General features: G+C 27.9%; 2 protein-coding genes across 2 annotated transcripts; one reads left to right on the plus strand and one right to left on the minus strand.

Annotated features, from left to right (window-relative positions):
* Window positions 1-6,438: 6,438 nt before the first annotated feature.
* Window positions 6,439-10,130, plus strand: LOC129959060 (peptide methionine sulfoxide reductase-like). Its single transcript, XM_056071859.1, has 3 exons — window positions 6,439-6,695; window positions 7,712-7,963; window positions 9,700-10,130. The coding sequence occupies exons 1-3, from the start codon at window positions 6,466-6,468 to the stop codon at window positions 9,929-9,931; spliced, it is 714 nt and encodes a 237-aa protein (XP_055927834.1). The 5' UTR covers window positions 6,439-6,465; the 3' UTR covers window positions 9,932-10,130.
* Window positions 10,131-13,102: 2,972 nt separating this feature from the next.
* Window positions 13,103-15,664, minus strand: LOC129961885 (prefoldin subunit 6-like). Its single transcript, XM_056075505.1, has one exon. The coding sequence runs from the start codon at window positions 15,517-15,519 to the stop codon at window positions 15,136-15,138; it is 384 nt and encodes a 127-aa protein (XP_055931480.1). The 5' UTR covers window positions 15,520-15,664; the 3' UTR covers window positions 13,103-15,135.
* Window positions 15,665-18,303: the final 2,639 nt, after the last annotated feature.

An 18,303-nucleotide genomic window follows, 5' to 3' on the forward strand; every position in this document is an offset into this window, starting at 1 on the left:
CTTTCATTTATATTCAAGGGATTCGTGTGAAAAGATTTAACGTTATTATGACTAAAACGACGAGAATGAACAGACTTGGAACGCGGAATGGCAGTTGGAGCTTGTCACATGGGACGTTCCATTTCAGATATCGTTTGGGAATTAAACATTCCGAGATCCACCGTATCAAGAGTATGCTGAGAATACCTAATTTCAAGGATAACCTCCCACCATGAACAATGCACTGACCTAAACTTAATGACCGACCAGCAACGTGTGCGCAGAATTGTCCGTGTTAATAGTCAATTACTACTGCGCTAAAAAAACCGCAGGAATCAATGTGAGACATGCATCGGACGTGTCTGTAAGGACAGTGCAACATAATCTGGCTTTAATGGGTTATGGCAGCAGAAAATAGTCAATGCCTTTCGAGTGCCTTTACTGACAGCATGACATCGTTTGCAGTGCCTCTTCTAGGCTTGTGACCATATCGATTGGATCTTAGACCGCAGCTTGGACAGGTGAGTCATGATTTCAGATGGTAAGAGCTAATGGTAGGGTTGGAGTGTAGCGCAGATCCCATGAAACCATGGACCCAAATTGTCAACACGGCTTTCCGAAATGACCTTCACTATTTCTTTCTTCATATTTTTATGGGAACTACTAGCAATATGTAAATTCTCATTTTTTTAAAAAATTTATTTATTTTTTCATATTAACACTTAACAAAACAAATAATATCTTACACACGTTTTCAATCGAAGGAAACTATTTTCAAAATTAACATTACCTGAAATATGACATTTTTAACAACTTAACGTCATTAATATTGACCAAAGTCATTGCCTGTTAATCATGACATCAACCAATTACAAAAAGAAAATAAATTAGGTTGTGTAGGTTAGCAGACGCCGTTTTAGGTTTGATTAGAATCGTGGCGACGTCTGCCTTGATCGTCTGCCTTTTTTAATCGACTGCCTGCTGTCCCCCATCAACCCTATAGCCTTTGGCAACAGAACAGTTGGAAATCCGCTACTGCTCATTTATATATATAAAAAAATGGGTATATTTAAATCTTAATCTAAGTCGAATTTGGCATTACATTCACACGAAGCAAAATAAACAATATACAAAACAAACAATCAATAATTAAATTATTTCAACAAAATGCTAATAAATATTTTGCAAAAATACCGAGTTGAGTTATAAAATTATGGTCTTTTTATCCAAATATCGTCGACGAGCACAGTAAAATATTACGTAAATATCATAGGCAACAACATAAAGTAAATGCACAGTTTTCTCCAAGAACATTTCGAATTATATGGAGGGACACTATTTTTGATATATGTCTTCTTCATAAAGCTCAGGGCACTTGTAGTTTTTGTCATATTCATGAATTATTTTTTAAGCTTTAGACGCAGATGCTGAATGCTCTATTTTTTGCTGATGATAATTTTGTTTACTTCTTTCGTTTCCCAATTGATTATATCAAAATTAAATTACAAAATACAATGGATAGAATTTATTAATAGTGTTCTTGAGAGATTTCAATCAGTGCACAAAAAAATATCATTGATATATCAAAAAAAAAAGTTCCACTTTACTTCTATACGTAAGCTATGTCGGCGAAGTTCACTTATATAAAATGAATTAATCAAATATCTTGAAATTCCGTTTGTTAAAAAAAAATGGAATTTTTTTAAAAAAAAAAAATTTAAATGCTTTAGAAATAAGGCAATTAAAAATACAAAGTCCAAAAATTTTAGTTTCCAAAGGACACAGTTCAAGAACAAAAAAATTTAATCATAATCGTAAACAATATTGTAATTAGTTTATGCTATTGCTCTATTATTAACAACTTCACTTTTATATTATCGGATTCGGACATTTCGAATCCGATAATATAGTTCAAACAATGGCCCTGAGAGTAGCTCTTGGATTACTCATCTGAATTCCCAACACCAACCTACTAAAACTTTCAGAAAAAGAAGTACTTTCTGAAAAAAATTAAATGCCCAACAATAAAATTTTTCATCAAGCAGCTTGCAAATATTTCCTTTTCACTTGTAATCAATAATTCTAATGAACTGTACATCCATTTAACTGAAAAAAGGGAAGAAAGTCTCAGAGTTACGCTTCAAATCTGTTGCTAGAACCAACAAGTGCTCCTTCCGGAGTATCTAATAAAAATATAGACTTGCTTTTAATGGATACCTAGTCACAGTACCCACAAAAAGGAACGCTTCCATTTATCACCTCCTTCTCTCTCTTCTTCCATCTGCTTTTTTATTCCATAGAGTATCGGATGGATTGAAGAAGCAGACGTACTTGCAAAAGCAGTCACGGAATCTCGCTATTTATGAACTGGACCTCTCCAGAAGAAATGATCTCCAACATCAGAAAGCACTCAAATAGCCTTAGATAATTATCACAGAAGCAAATATCGAATTTTCATTGGGAATTTTTTACACATCATTAATATCACTAAATAAGATTTATTACAAGTGTAATTTATAAAAGGATATTATATTTGTAAAAAAAACTACAGGTTTCTTACACAAATCCAGTCTTTCGACAACTTGTGCATAAATGCAACGAAAACTACTATATTTACCAATCCTGTTAAAATACTCAAAGTATACAACCTACAGAATTGTGTTTTGAAAAAAACAATATCTAGAGATCGAAAATTTGATTTGTCTATCTTTTGTCTCAAGCTCTCGCAAGCAAATATCATTTAAACATCTACATTCAATCAGGCTCTCAAGTATTTGTATATTCATTAATTGTCGTTATATTCCCTCACTCTTTACGTTCGAATTCAACGCTATTTTTTGGAGTAATATGAAAAATGAATTTTAAGTCAATCGTCGAAAACGAGAAGTTAATGTAATTGACGGTGTTAAATAATTCATAAGTAGATCCAGTTGGAATGAATAAAATAAAAGAGCATTGTCAATTAATTTCTCCGTCTTAAAGTATAACTAATGTCTTAGTATGCTCTATCATTATTACTCAAGTATAAAATAACACGGCATCTTTTTATGATGATGTTAAGATATATTTCATGAAAATTAATTAACATGACTAAAATAATCTTTTACTAATACTTTCCGTCCTTGAAGGTTATTTCGATATTATTAATATTACGACTACCAATTTTGATGAAACACATTTTATCAAAACAGGGAAAGAGAAGTAAATTTAATTTCGATTTTTAAACATTTTAGAATTATACTTTTTTTCCTTCTTCTAACATTTATATGTATCAGCTTCAACAAAATTTTAATTTTATTAGAAATTCATGATTTAGTTTTTAGTAATTAATAAAAAATTCATGTTAAAAATTCGTGCAATTCAAATAATTTAATTTCAATTTTAATAATGAGGGTATTTATAAAATTTTATTACTATCAGAATAGCATAAATGATTGGTCAGAAATCGAAGCAAGCTAAGATCATAAAGTGATTGCAAAAGAACACAACGTGATTCTTAGGAAATAAGAGGAGAAGAATATAATCCCTTAATATTAGATTTAAAAAAAACCGATAAACAAAAATACAACTTTGAAAACAATTTCAAAAATATTGCAGCTCCGCATTCCTAATAAACAAACATCTACTGCTTGAACCATTTTGAAAATTACCAAAATTGGGTTTAATAATTTCTGTGCTTAGAATTTACATCAGATATGAATGAATTAAAGTTTTAGAACTTGTTTTGTACTTTATTAATTTTTAGTTAATTATGCTGCATTGATCTCGATTCAGATCAAAAGAAGCAAGTGCCTGTTTGCGGATAAGGCCAGTATGGGAAGATGAAGGATCCAAAGGGAAACAATTTTTCTAAGCCAGTAAATATATGAATGATGAAGCAGTACATGATTTTAATGAACCGATTAATAATATTTATTTATAATGTTTTAAATAATTATTTTAATAAAATTTCTTGCATAATAACTGAAATTTTAAAAAGAATTCAAAAATTTTGTATCGGTTTTTATTTTTATTGTATTCATTGTACAGTACTTAAGTTCTCGGTTGAGTTTAAGGATCTAAAGAGTCATTTCTTCAGAAGAGATGAAAAAATAAGAATTGAGAAATATAAAATATTACAATGTTTAATTTTGACTGTGAATAAAGCAAACTAAATTAGGATAACAGATGATAATTTTACATCATGTTAATAGAAAATTCCAGAAATCAAGGGAAAAAATTCCAATCATAGAAGAATTTGTATTAAAAACATTCGAATTAGCCAAATTTAACTGTAATAATAATGAATTCACTTATTTCTTCAAAGCAAATTCAACATAATAGTCATTATAAGTCACAGCATTTTTTCACGCGTTACCTAGATTCAAATAAGGAAATATTGTCCTTTCTCAATCTGTTGTTTTTAATATTCGTTTATCATATTAATAGCTAAAAATATTTACCTAATCAGAATTCAGAGACTTCTGTGATGTGAAATGGAAAATAAAGTATTTGAAATGATTGATGCTGACTACTTTAGATACTGAAAAATGGACGAAAAAAATTTCATTATAGTCTGAGTGTTTTCTGAATTTCAAGCCTTTTTACAGAAGCGTATTTTAACTTTTATGAACATTTCATTGTTCCAATAAATGCTAATTGAAATGACCATATCTTTTATAAATTTTGTACTAAAAAAACAGAAACAGCAGTGTTTTCTTCACATCATGAACTCTACTGCCCTGATTACTTTTTTTTTGGGGGGGGGGAATCAAACCTATCTTTAGACATAACATTCTACTACTGTTATTTTAAATCATCTATCTTTTTGCACTTCGACAATGATAAACAGGCTGATTTTATAAATCACTCTAAGATTTCTAATCTAAAAGTAGCCTTGAAGCTCTAATTTAAATTACTGTCACTCCAATTTAAGTTAATTTTATTTAGAAACCAAAAAATGATTAACTAGTTGACTTAAACTCTCCATGTTTCACTCTACTTGATCTATTCGCATCTACTCTCTTTTCAACTTTATAACACCTAGCAAAATTATTTTGAAATTTTCCGCTCTCAGGAATTTAAACCATATTAATAGCCATTTTAGCAATTCATTTAAAATTAAAAGCAGATTAAAATAATTAAAATTTTAATGAATTTGTTTTTACAGAGACAGAAGCAACAAGCAATACAGTTTTTCTTTCCTTCATAAATTTTAATCCCTATTTTTCGTAGCCCAATGAATAAAAGAAAAAAATTCAAAAGGCAACGAATTCTAAGTAATGAAAGACATAATCAACCGTGAAAAATATTATTATTAATAATAATTCATAACATCATTATAGAAATAATAATAATATAACCATAATTATTACAAAAGACATCTACAAAATAAGTTTTCTGCATCCTCGAAAAAGAAAAAAAGCATCTAGAAAGATTTAGTACAAAAGATGCAACAATATTTCAACTATTTCTCAATTTAATATTCATTGGAATTGCCGCACATATCATTTCGTAGCTTAAGTTTTTCTAGTCCAATGTCTTTAAATTCTGCTGCCCGGGCATTTAACCTTCCATCTGTTCAAAAACTGTGGGAAGAGATGACTTGACAAGAATTCTTTAAATGTAAAAGCAGATGGAAGTCGCTGACAGCAAGACCAAGATTATATTATGGAAGGGTAACAACTCGCAGCGAACTTCTGCAGCAGATTTCTTTTTCTTTTGTAAAATTAATCATATATGGGCGAACGCTATTGTAGAACGGCACAACACCAGTAGTGAGCCTCCTACGCCTTTTATTTTGATTTGATGTTTTCTATGCGTTTAAAAACTTTATCACGAACCTAACTTCGAAGTAAGCAGAAAAAGAAATGGGAGCCGACATTTTCAATCTGTACAACAAATTTAAAGAAGGGAAGTAGAAACTTCCACATACGAAAGGCGCATTTACAATTTATCCGGTATGTGCATTCGCATTTTATATTTTTAGAAATGTGAAAAGTTTACTTTCTGGATGACCCCCATGAATACTGGAACAGGACCTCATATTCGAGACCACACAGCGAAAGAGAACGGACATTCACTATTGTATTCGCATTAATTTTCTTAATTCAGTTTCTTTTTTTATTAAGGTAAACAATAGGAAGTAGTTATTACATTTCATCTTCGAAAATCGCTGTAATTATTCGAAACAGCATATCGCTATAATTGATATAATTCACAGGAGAATGGTCAAAACTATGAAAGTCTCACATAAGGATTTTCTAGGTGGAAAACGACACTAATGATAAGATCTAGTGCGACATTATCTAAAAAATTAAATTTTTTCAATTTGAATTCAATGGTGAAAAATATTGGTTTAATATATACGTATGGAAAACCACAAAATTGTGAAAGTTAATATAAAAAAAGGATTTTGCAAAAAAAAAAAAAAAAAAAAAAGAAAAGAAAAGACTATTTTATGCATCAAAATCGGTTTTAGAAGGTACTACAATATTACTATTCAAAATGTATGCTTTACTTCAGATATTGACAACAAATGCCCGATCATTATTTACAGTTGTTTTCACTCCTTATCACGCTGCGGCTATTCATCAATCTTCAAATATGAAAACAGCAACTTTTGCAATGGGATGTTTTTGGCATCCTGATGCTCTTTTTGGATGCCAAAAAGGAGTTAAACGTACTCGTGTTGGTTATACAGGCGGGTCATTACGTAATCCTACATACCGAAATTTGTAAGTACTAATTTTAGGAAATCAAGTCAAATGATTGGAATTTGTATCGCCCTCCATGATAACACATTAAGTATTAATAGTAAAGAACAATTTAAATGAATGCTAATCTATTTTTACAGTTCCATTCTAAATTTTATGAGATTTTTTGCTGTAAAAAATTAAATTTATTACAATTATATAAATAAGATTTAATAAATCTAATTTCTTCTTATCTTTCCATATCAAACATCTAATGGATATTAAATATTGCTTTAATATGATGAGTATCATCTGAGGTATCATTATCAGAATCATTGTCTCTCATAACAAAATAATATGTGCAGAATTTATTTATCAGATGGAGGTTCAGTGATTCAGCAAATAAAATCTTTCATTTTTTTGCTGAGTTTCAATCTTAAAATGTTGAAGAGATTTCTGTTCTAATTAGGCTATATCTCAGCTTTAGCATTTGTGTCATAAATTGCATATTTTTAAAAATAAATTTTTAATCTGTATAATAAAAATTTATAAAGATAGTTTTTAAAAAATATATAAATTTTTATTTTTATAAAGACTTTTCCATAGTTTTGCTTAATTATAGCTGTTAATTAAAATTTTAATTTCAATGAAACTAAAAAAAACTGATTCTATTTTTATTCAATTTAAATCTGTATGTGAGCTTAAAATTTTGAATTATTACCTTCTTTAAAATTGATTCCATAAAAAAATATTATTATTATACAAAAATACAAATTATTTACCTGATTTTGGCATGGTTAAAATCTATATTGTGTAATAGGGGGAGAAAGCTAATTTGAATCAAAAAATAGTAATGAAATAAAATAGAATTGAAATTGAAGAGAAAAAAAACACAATATCTAATTGAAAAAATATAACAAATAAAATATATACCATATAATTAAAATTATTTTCCACATATTAAGTAATGTAAATTCAAATAGATTTATAATAATAAATTAATGTAGTCATATAAAAATGTTACTGATATTGCATTTATTTAATATGATTTTTTTCAGAGGTGATCACACTGAAGCTATTGATATAGATTATGATCCAGTAATTATTAGTTATGAAAATCTTTTAGAACTCTTTTGGAAAAATCATGATCCTACTGTACCTCATAAAAGGCAATATCGTACTGCTATTTTCTACAGAGATGAAGAACAAAAGGCTTTAGCTTCCGAGAGTAAGAAAGAAAAAGAAAAAGTTTTCAGAAATCAGATTTTGACAGCAATTGAACCATTTAATATATTTTATAATGCTGAAGAGTAAGTTTTATTTTACTGTTTTTTTACTTTTGTGGATTAATTCTTTTAAAAACTAAAATACTGAATATCAATAAGCACCTTCATATTAAGGATACTTTAATTAAATAATTTAGGACAATTAAGAAATGAACATGTAGATAATATAATAATATAGAATAGGGGATCACTTTTTTTAAAAAAATATTTATTTATATTTTTTGGGGGGGATATTCTCAAATGCTCATTAATTTTTGTTTATAAAGTGCTTGAAAAAATACAATATATGCACTGTAAGTATACTGCTAAAAGTGATCAAGTCAAAAGAAAAGCAAGTTAATATTTTCTAATTTTAAAATGCCATATCTATTAGAGAAAAAATCATGGTAAAATCCTAGTTTAGTTACCCCTTATTTTGCCACGGATGTCAAACAGTGCAAAGTTGCCAATCAAAATGGCTGACCATATAAAAATACTATAGAACAAAATTACAACTTATTTTTATTAAAATTATAAGATTTATAAATCACAATGATTTTATCTGAGAATACTTCTTTTTGAATTTTTATAGGTCACAATGACTGAATTTCTTCTAACTGAATTTGCAAATCAGCTGCGCCAGTCTATACTTAAGACAATAAAATTCGATGCTTTTGGCATCTAAAGAAGGTACCAGGCAGCAGTGTGAGTTGTTTTATGGTACAAGGGCCAAGATAGGCCATACTGTGCCAAACAATGGATACCCGGCAGAATTTTTTAACTTGAAAAGACAAACTACAGCTTCGCTAGCAGTGAGAGCATGAACCTAGTATTTTTACTAGCACACTGAATATAAGAAATTTTTTTCAAATAACTCAAAAGAAATAAAATAAATTGGACATACGATGCTTTCAGCAAATGAAAAAGGCACCAGCCATAATTCTTTACTTCAAAAAAACATCTTCCAGCTTCACTAGAACCAGGAACTTACTAGCTCATTAAACTTAAAAGATTCCAGAATAACAAGAACCACAAGGTAAAATGAAAGCATCCCTTCTTAATAGCTTTGTCACTAGAGTGATGCTTTTCTTAGAAATAAATTTGAAGGAATAAACAACTAATTCTTCAATTGAGCAGGTAACACTTTAAGAATTCCCATATAAAAAGCAGCAGAATTTTTCAGTGATGCAAATGTTGCTGTTGGTTCAATGTATGTTGGCAAATGTTGGTTCAATGTATATTTTGAAATGTAGATATTGAATTCTAAAATACAACATCCCTCATAATATTTGTGATCAGACACTCACAGATTTATTGAATATTCACAAGAAATCCACAAAAAGAACAACAAATCTTAAAGAATTCCATTAGAATATTAAGATAATATCAAAATAAAAAACTGTGAATTAAAGATGAATGATTCAAAAGGCTTCAGCAGATATTTTTAGTTTCTGTTCCGATAAAGTTTATAAATATATTATTTTAATTAGAATTAATTATAATGTTATTTAAGTAATTCTGAAAGAATAACAAAAAGATAAATATTATCTGTTCATAGTGCACTTTAAAAATAACACTGAATGGTTTTATTAGCAGTACTAATACTTTCAATTATTAAGTGTAATTTTATTAAATTCTTTTATGCATATTTATAATATTTAAAACATATTTACTAATATATATTATAATAATATTTAATTTAATACATATTAATTAAAGATTGAATGTTTAACGGTAAAATGTAAAAAAATTTGTATTCTAAAATTTTTCTTTTCTTTCAGTTATCATCAAAAATATTATCTCCAAACGCATCATACCAAACTTTTCAATAGCCTAGGGATAAAACCAAAAGATTTGGTTGATTCTACAATAGCAGCTAAATTAAATGGTTATGTTGTTGGAGAAAATACATTGGAGGCTTTCCATTCTGACAGTGAATTATCCAGCCTTTCACCAGAAAATAAAGCTTATGTTGAGAAAATGATAGCTAAAGGAAAGCAAGCTCATTGCTGATACTAGAAGCTGTATCCATAGTACAAAAACAAATATCTATTAAAATTAAAAATATCTATTATGTTGCAGAATTATATTATGCACATTGCAAAAAATTATATTTGTTATATTTTGAATGCATTATACTTTGGTAATAATAATTTATCAGATAAGTTGTTATTACTTTAATTGAAATAAAATATTCTGAAATATGTTTTTATTTATTGAGTATTTATTTATTTATATTCTTGAACTGTAATCGATTATGTACAAGTTAACAGTTATTTTTCCATAGTGTGATATTTTTTATGTGAAATGAGAAGTATTTAGACAATTGACAATATACCATAGAGGAAAATTAATTTTCTTTAAAAACTTGTCAGGTGTGGAGCAAAGATAATATGCAAACAATATAGTAAAAATAACAGTATTTAAAGAAAGCTTTAAACTGCAAAGAAATTGGCATTGTCTTTAAAGTGCCCTCTAATTTTAAGCAACCATCAGCATCAAATGGAATATTCAGTCTTTTTAAAACAACATTGCTTGGATTGGTAAATTCTTTTCTGTCACCAATCTTTTAAATCAAGAAATGAAAAATGATTATCTTTCTTGCATAGACATAATTACTATCATTACGAAAGATAAGACAATTAAGTAACAACCAATTTTGAAGTAGATACAAAAATAAATACAATCAACTATTGCACCCACCCATGATAAAGCATTTCTTTCTAAATCTAAAATTCTCCTTAGAATGTTAATATACAATGAGTTTTTCAGCATGCTTTAATGAATTAGAAACCTTAGTTTCAAATTTATAAATGAGTTATAAAAAAATGTAAAATATATATTCTTAAAACATACATTAAAAATACCAAAATAATGTAAAATTAGTAAGCTTTTTAACAATCAGAAATTTGAAAAAAATCTTTAAATTTTTTAGATTTATGGATAATTTTGGAAATTATAACTACTGCTTTGCAGAAAAAAGGTTAAAAATTCTATAAAGAACCGTAAAAAATTTATGAATATGTTTGTCACCATCCAATAAAACAAATCAGATGTATTACCATGCAATAAGAATACTGTATATGAAAAAAATATACTTGCAGCACTAAAATAGGAATCAATACTATTAATGAAATGCTAGTGCAGGACACCTCAGCTAACTTTTCAAAGGTAACAGCAAGTCCTGTCCTTCATTACTATTATATTATTATCACTGTAGTATTAATTATATCTTTATTAAAACAAGGAGAAAATTATTAATTAATTACTTTTTCTTTTCTCGACTAATGTTTTTATATGCCTAGCCTATAATTAACTTGATCTCTATTTAAAAATGTTTTCTAATTATTAATTATATTTAAGGAAATTCTCATCAGAAAACAATTGCAAACAAAAATGCAATTATGTAATTCTGAAGACAATGAGAATACAAACTAATTTTCCTGTGAGTGAATAATTAACATAGTTGACCTTGAATGATTTATAATATATGATATCTTGAAAAATAATATAATCAGTGGCATTTGCTTAATATTATATGTGTAATACGCTTCCACATTTTGATGTTCCAGATCCGAAATCGGTTTCCACTAATAAATAATGATTTAGTTAATGTTATATCTGCTGAAAATAAAGAAAATACTAGAATGTAATGTCCTATTATTAGAAGCCTTTAATCTCGAAATTACAGGATTCATCCCAAAATAATCCTTGAGTGGCTTAAAAATAAAATATTAATACAACTAATTAATTACTACAAAAAGTTCACTTAAATTTCAAGACCTCTAAGATTGCTCAGTGTATAAATGATATCTTTCAAAAAAATTTAAGAATGGCATGAAGTTTGATTTTTAACTTCTGAGATACATATATTGTACTAAAAGAATCAATTTGCCAACTTCATTCTAGTTGTGAATTATGTTAATAAAATAACAGCCAATCCTATTCTGATTGAAACAAGATTTTACTGCAAAATATTAATGTAGCTTCTTACAAACCTGAACCTGACCAAACATGAAGAAAATCTTCAACATATAACCGAAATAATATTAGTATTATCAGTAAAATATGTCATAAATAAAACTTTAGTTCAAATAGTTTTCAGTCAGAATAATACACTGTTGCACTAAATGACACAAGAAATGACAATTTTCCTGCTAACATACAATCTTGCAACAGCTTTTTATTATTTTTATTCAAATACCTATATTTATTTTAATAGTTCATAAATATAAATTCAGAGAAGGCTAAATGATAAATAGGTTTAAAACAGCAACTCTTATATCTAATGCAACAATAATCTAACTTTTTGTTTTAGTAAAAATTTTGTAAAGGAAATTTTAATATGACAAAATTAAAAAGCATATTAAAGTCATCAAATTTAGAAACAAATGTTTTTTCCACCTTTTAACACTAGTTTACATTTCATTACACATGAGATATGTATTTTATTTTTCGTGATTCTAAAATTGTAGCTCTTTCTAATAGAGCATTTATCATACAATAAATGCTCTTAAATAATTTTGCATGGATTAATCCGTTTCTTAAATTAACAGACTTTTTTGCTGAATAATTGAGTTAAATGTTTCTTGTACTTCTGCTAAAACAATTACTAGCCTATTCTTTGTTTTTATAATGGAAGTTAAAACTTTTCTTCAAAAGGAAAATGAGACAAAATTCGAAATATTTGCTCAAAACTGTAAGTTATTTCTTCAATAATAAATTATGAATTTATTTTTGATTTGTAAAAATAAGATTAGAAAGAAAGAAAAAATGCGATACTTTTATACTTATTCCCACTGGACTTTTCTTCTAATAGACACATTCTGAGATGCCAAAAGATGACTTCAATCACTCATCTTATGGTAATTACCAGTAAAACAGTTGAGTCACATCATCAATATTTATGCATTTAAGAGAATAAAATAATGAGTGATGAATAATATCTCAAGCATTTTACTAATTTTACATATTTAGAATAAAAGAAATTCATTAGCAGGGATTTTGGTAACATTTTTCAAGTGCAAGCTTAAGAAAAACACAAAACAATTCTAGATTAGTTTTACATTTACATAATGATAATGCCGAAAAATAATACCAACCAGCTGTTTTGTTTGTCAATACAATTTAGAAACAAATGAGCAGCTCTGTTTATAGATAAGGTGTCAAGAAAACTAGGTAAAATCATAGTAAAAAATTTTTATCTCTAATTATTCAAAAATCATGAATTATGAGAAATATCACCAGTACATAAAACAAAAACTGAAAGAGAAACATAACCATTTGGGTATGTGATGAAATATAATTGCCCATTTCTTTTCATCTGTCCTCCAAAAAAAATAGATATTAGTTCATTTCAATGTTTTAATTTCGAAAATAAACAAATTATGATATTTGTATGAATGAGTTTATAGAATGGTATCATTAATAAAGAAATATACAAAAAACATGTAAAAATCAATTCTTTGTCATTAAGATAAAAAGTATGAAACATAATTCCATCTTTCAGAAAACAATAAATTTTATACAATAATTTAACAATATATTTTCTTCTGGCTCTTCTAGATTATTTTCAATAGAAGTCAGATCTATTAGCAGATTCACTTTCTCAAATAAAGATTTATCTTGGTGAAGAAGAATCATTTATACATGCATTGATAAAAATTGCACATTTTCTATTTGAATACAGGTAGAAAATGGGCTAAATGATTTAAGAGTATTAATAACCGATTCTATCTAGTTATAAATCATTTTTTTCCTGCAGAATTAAAATCCAAATACCTATTTAACAACATTAAAATATAAAAATAATTAAACAACATTTAAAATAATATATCTAAAACTGAAAATAAAGTTACAGAGCTTAGATATAAAGCAATGAAAAAAACAAAATGTTTAAAAATCTTGCTTACAATTTAGTTTTATTATAAAAACATCACCTTGATTGTTTAATTTTATGATTACATGAACAGTTCATAGATAATTGTCCTAACATTTATTATACTTTTGGAAATTTGATACGATTTCTGACATCCCAATCAATCTATTCTATGGAAACTAAGCAATCACATGCTGTAAGACAGGAAGAACGAATTAATCATGACAATGAAAAATCTTTTCTCTAAAAACTTCATACTTTTAACTTTATAATGAAAGGTTTGAACTCACAAAACAAAAAAAGAATTGTTTTTTTAAAAAAGAAACAAAACAATCATCTCAACATTTTAAACTATAATTTACATGAATTCTAAATTATATTAACTTTTTTTCTTCTGTTACATCAAATATCATACAAATGTTAAGAAAAAGTAATTTTCAATCCATATTTGTTTATCAAAACAGATCCATCATAGTTAAATGTTTTCTATAAGTGTTTCCTTATTCTGTTAAATTTTATTATTTTAGAAATGTCTAGGGTGATAAAGTAAGATGACGAGAGGCAGGAGTAGGAAGATTAAAATTTTTCACAATTTTAGATGAAAATAAAATATTTAATTTATATGTCATAGGTATTTTGAAGCATCAAGGTTTATGTGTTTAATAACTGCACTATTTTATGATGTTTCAGCTGAAAAAAAAATTATTTGCAAAAATTCTGGAATATTTCATAACCACAGCTATGAATAAATGTTTACATATTATTAACATTTTCTTTTATCATAATTAATAGATCTGCCAAAAAAAATTTATTTTAGAATTCAATTCCAAACCTATTCTTTAAAATAGCAGATGAAAACATTATTCATTATGATTTTGTCTTTTAAAAGATACTGCAACAAGAAAGATATAATAACTATCTTCAGATGCCTTAAAAAAATCAGTGTATTGAAAATTTAATAAAATCTCATAAGTAGTAAGAGAATTTTTTTTTAAATAAAAAAAAAATGTGAAATTAAACTTTCACAGTACGGAACTTTATTTTTAAAAGCAAATGACAAATTAATATATAATATCATAGGTCAAATAGTCTTTCAAGCTTTGCATATGAATAGAAATTTTGAACAGCTTTTATTATTCACCATTAGCAACAACTCACACCATTAGCAGACAAATAAACATCTGATATGAAGAATTTGTTCCAGATGAATGATATTAATTCACACCTTTCAACAAGCTATAATGAACTGATGAACAGAATGTAGTAAGCAGAACATTACAGAAAGACTTCGTAACTTGAATTACGTACTGATATATTACATTCAGGCACTTGAAATTAATTACTTTTTAGCCATCTTCATTTGCTGTTCCTCTGCAAATTCCTTCTGGAGACGTTGCAATATTTCTTGCTGCTTGTCCTGCTGGCTGCTTAGATCTTTCAGTAAATCTTCATTACGTCTGATCTCGGACGTAATGAACATAATTCTTTTCTCAACATTTTGCTTGGCTTCTTCGATGTCTTGCTCAACAAGAACAGGCCCTGTCATTTTGTAAACCTTGTTTTCTGGTGTAAGGAATTCCAATTCTTCTTTAACAACATTATTTTCAGACAGCTGGCCATCTAAAGTTTGTTTTGCCGACATCGCTTTTTGCATATTTTTCTGGATTGTTTTCATTTTATCCAGTTCTTGAGATAACCTCTTTTGAAATTCCTCTGATCCCATTTTGCAATTGGAAAAAATTATATTAACAAGACTTTAATGTAAAAAAAGGTATTTTAGTTTATATAAAATTCGATAATTTTCACACCTGGTTAACAGAAAATAACGTGTGCCGATAATGCTAAAGAATAAATAGATGCAGTTGCTGGATGATGCCAGAACCAAACTAATAAATGTTTCCGAGTTCGGTAGATTTCGATTGAACTCTTCTCAATTTGGGACCCTGATCATTTTGTGATCTTTTGCTGATTTAAGAAGGGACTGGTCTCTTCTAGTCCAGGATGACTATGTATGAAAGCTTACATCAGTTCATATTTTATAAAATTTTATCGGTATATGGAGATTTACTGTATTTTAGAGAAGGGAAACTCGTTCAGTTGAAAGAATTTGACATTCACCATTTTGATTCAAGTCATTGAAAATGAATAGTTCGTTCATGAACGACAGAATAACTTCATTTGTTCGTGTGTTTCGCTTCATTGCTCGCAATTCATTATACTGACCAAATTAAAAGATTTCGATTTTATTGAACGTCTTTCCTGTTACAGAATATTGTCCGGCATCTCTACCATGTTGATAAATGTACTGAATGCTATACATTATAGTAAAAATATCGTAACAATTTTCTTTGAAATTTTGTATTAACTGGAGTGGGAAAGTGCGATTCTCTTCAGAAGACATTCACTTCAAGATGGATGATGTTCTATTATTATTAGGTCAGAAAAATCTATATTTCATTCTGAGCAGGCAGTTTATATATAAAAGAGAAAATAAGAGAAACACCGACACTCACATTTTCTTCCTGACAAAACGAATTGAAAAGAATAAAAAGAGTGACATCAAAAATGTGATCATTTCTAATTTGTAACATTGCCTAAGATTACGACGTGGTTTTTAATGCTTTTTTAAGTTGTTCTTTTTATTAATAATATCTCATTTTTACTTTGTAGTGAATAGCTTATAAGCCAGTTAACAACTACGCTCCACGAGCAATTGCTTTTGTATCGTGGTCATGTTACTGGACTGCGAACCACAAGTTCCCAGGTTCCATCATCGCTCATCACAATCCGCTACAACTTTTTGTTGTATTATTAAATGTTTTCTAATATAGTTTAATATTATAGGGTTTCCGGCAGCCTGTAGAGAATTAAGGCTCATACTACTATCATGAATTTTAAAAGTGTATCGTCTTTCAATATTATCTAAACCACTTTTTATAATACTGTTTAAGAATTTTAAAGCCGGCGTCCTGGCATAGGGTTAGCGCGTCTTCCCCGTGACATGGGCGTCCTGGGTTCGAGTCCCGGTTCGGGCATGTTTGTTCGTCATCTGTTCTATCTGTGAGATGTGTGAATGCGCCCCCCTGTAAAAAGGGGTTGTGCAAGCGAATGTGATGTGTGAGTAGCTAAGACGTGCTCTTGACCCTAGTTGGCGCTACTAAAACAAGAGACACTCCCTTGGCTTAAAATCGCTGACTTCGTCAGTGAGCTTGTCCGTGGCAAGTGCCATTATAAACAACAACAACAACAAGAATTTTAAAAGTAATAAATTCAATCAATATTTATTTATATTTTTATTTAATCTAGATTTTATTTTATTACTATTTATATTTATTTTAAACTCTTGTAAGGTTGATCAGTAATCGTATTTCCTAAGAGCTTGGACTCTTGGAATTCTGATTGTTTCTCTATCCAATTTCTACAATACTTTTATGACTTTTACCGCTACTTTTAGAAAAATTCAAGAAATGCTAATTATTCAAAATTATTAAAAAAATTAAACGTGTTTGCATTATAATTAATAATAATAATACACATATATACTTTTTTATATTATTTTAGCAAAGAAATTCTTGTTTCCACCCTCTAATTTCTCTCAGACAATCTCAACTCTTACAAGGGGAGGGCACGGGGTTGAAATCTGAGATCGGGATAAGATTTAGTATAATGATAGTATACATTTAGAATATTCATTAGAAACATTTATCCTTGCATAAAAAGTAGCATATTAATTAAAACTATCTGTAAATAGTTAATTAAATTTAAATAATTTCATTTTGTTTAAAAAATGCATCTGTATATATATTTTTTTTCTTTTAAAATTTTATTTTTATTATTATGTATTTCGATAATAAATATTTATTTTGGATGAAAAAAATTAAAAGCATATTAATTAAGAGTATTTATAAATTTTTAATTGAATAAAAGTTATTAAAAAAAGAAAAAAAATCCTAGCCAGGTTCGAACCCTGACCTTCCACATACGAGACGGTTACCTAGACAACCATACCATCGGGATGTCAGTCAAGTTATCAGTATATAAGCTTTACCAAAAGTTTGAGGACCATTTCCTCGAAATTGACTGGCCATTGCGTTTTAATATTTTCATGAATGAACATTCTAAATGTATACTATCATTATACTAAATCTTATCCCGATCTCAGATTTCAACCCCATGACCTCTCCTTGTTAGAAAAGTATCTCTCTTTCTGTCATAGTTATAAATAGTTATTGAAAATGAGAAAAAAAAATTCTACTCAATAGTAATTTAGCTAAAATTCTTTCTGTAGCAATTCTTACCTCTTTCTCGGATTAAAAGTATCTGATGATACAGTATTGTAGTTTTTCAGATGGGTATTTTTTGTGATGATGAAGTTTTTTGGCTGCTTTAGCTCACATTATCCTTGATATTATTTTTATCAGACTAAATGTTGATGTAAAACTTAAATTTTGTTAAGATCGTGTATAATATATGCAACTTTTTTTCATTACCACTTGACTTTCGACAG

This window comes from Argiope bruennichi, chromosome 2, assembly GCF_947563725.1.
Source record: "Argiope bruennichi chromosome 2, qqArgBrue1.1, whole genome shotgun sequence".
NCBI classification, from domain to species: Eukaryota; Metazoa; Arthropoda; class Arachnida; order Araneae; family Araneidae; genus Argiope; species Argiope bruennichi.

What these genes read in the sequence shown, in the direction of transcription:
- LOC129961885 (XM_056075505.1), bottom strand. Translation starts at nt 15,519, where the DNA reads ATGGGATCAGAGGAATTTCAAAAGAGGTTATCTCAAGAACTGGATAAA.
- LOC129959060 (XM_056071859.1), top strand. Translation starts at nt 6,466, where the DNA reads ATGTATGCTTTACTTCAGATATTGACAACAAATGCCCGATCATTATTT. An exon ending in AATCCTACATACCGAAATTT is followed by an intron (nt 6,696 to 7,711) that starts GTAAGTACTAAT and finishes GATTTTTTTCAG; the next exon opens with AGGTGATCACACTGAAGCTA. An exon ending in ATATTTTATAATGCTGAAGA is followed by an intron (nt 7,964 to 9,699) that starts GTAAGTTTTATT and finishes CTTTTCTTTCAG; the next exon opens with TTATCATCAAAAATATTATC.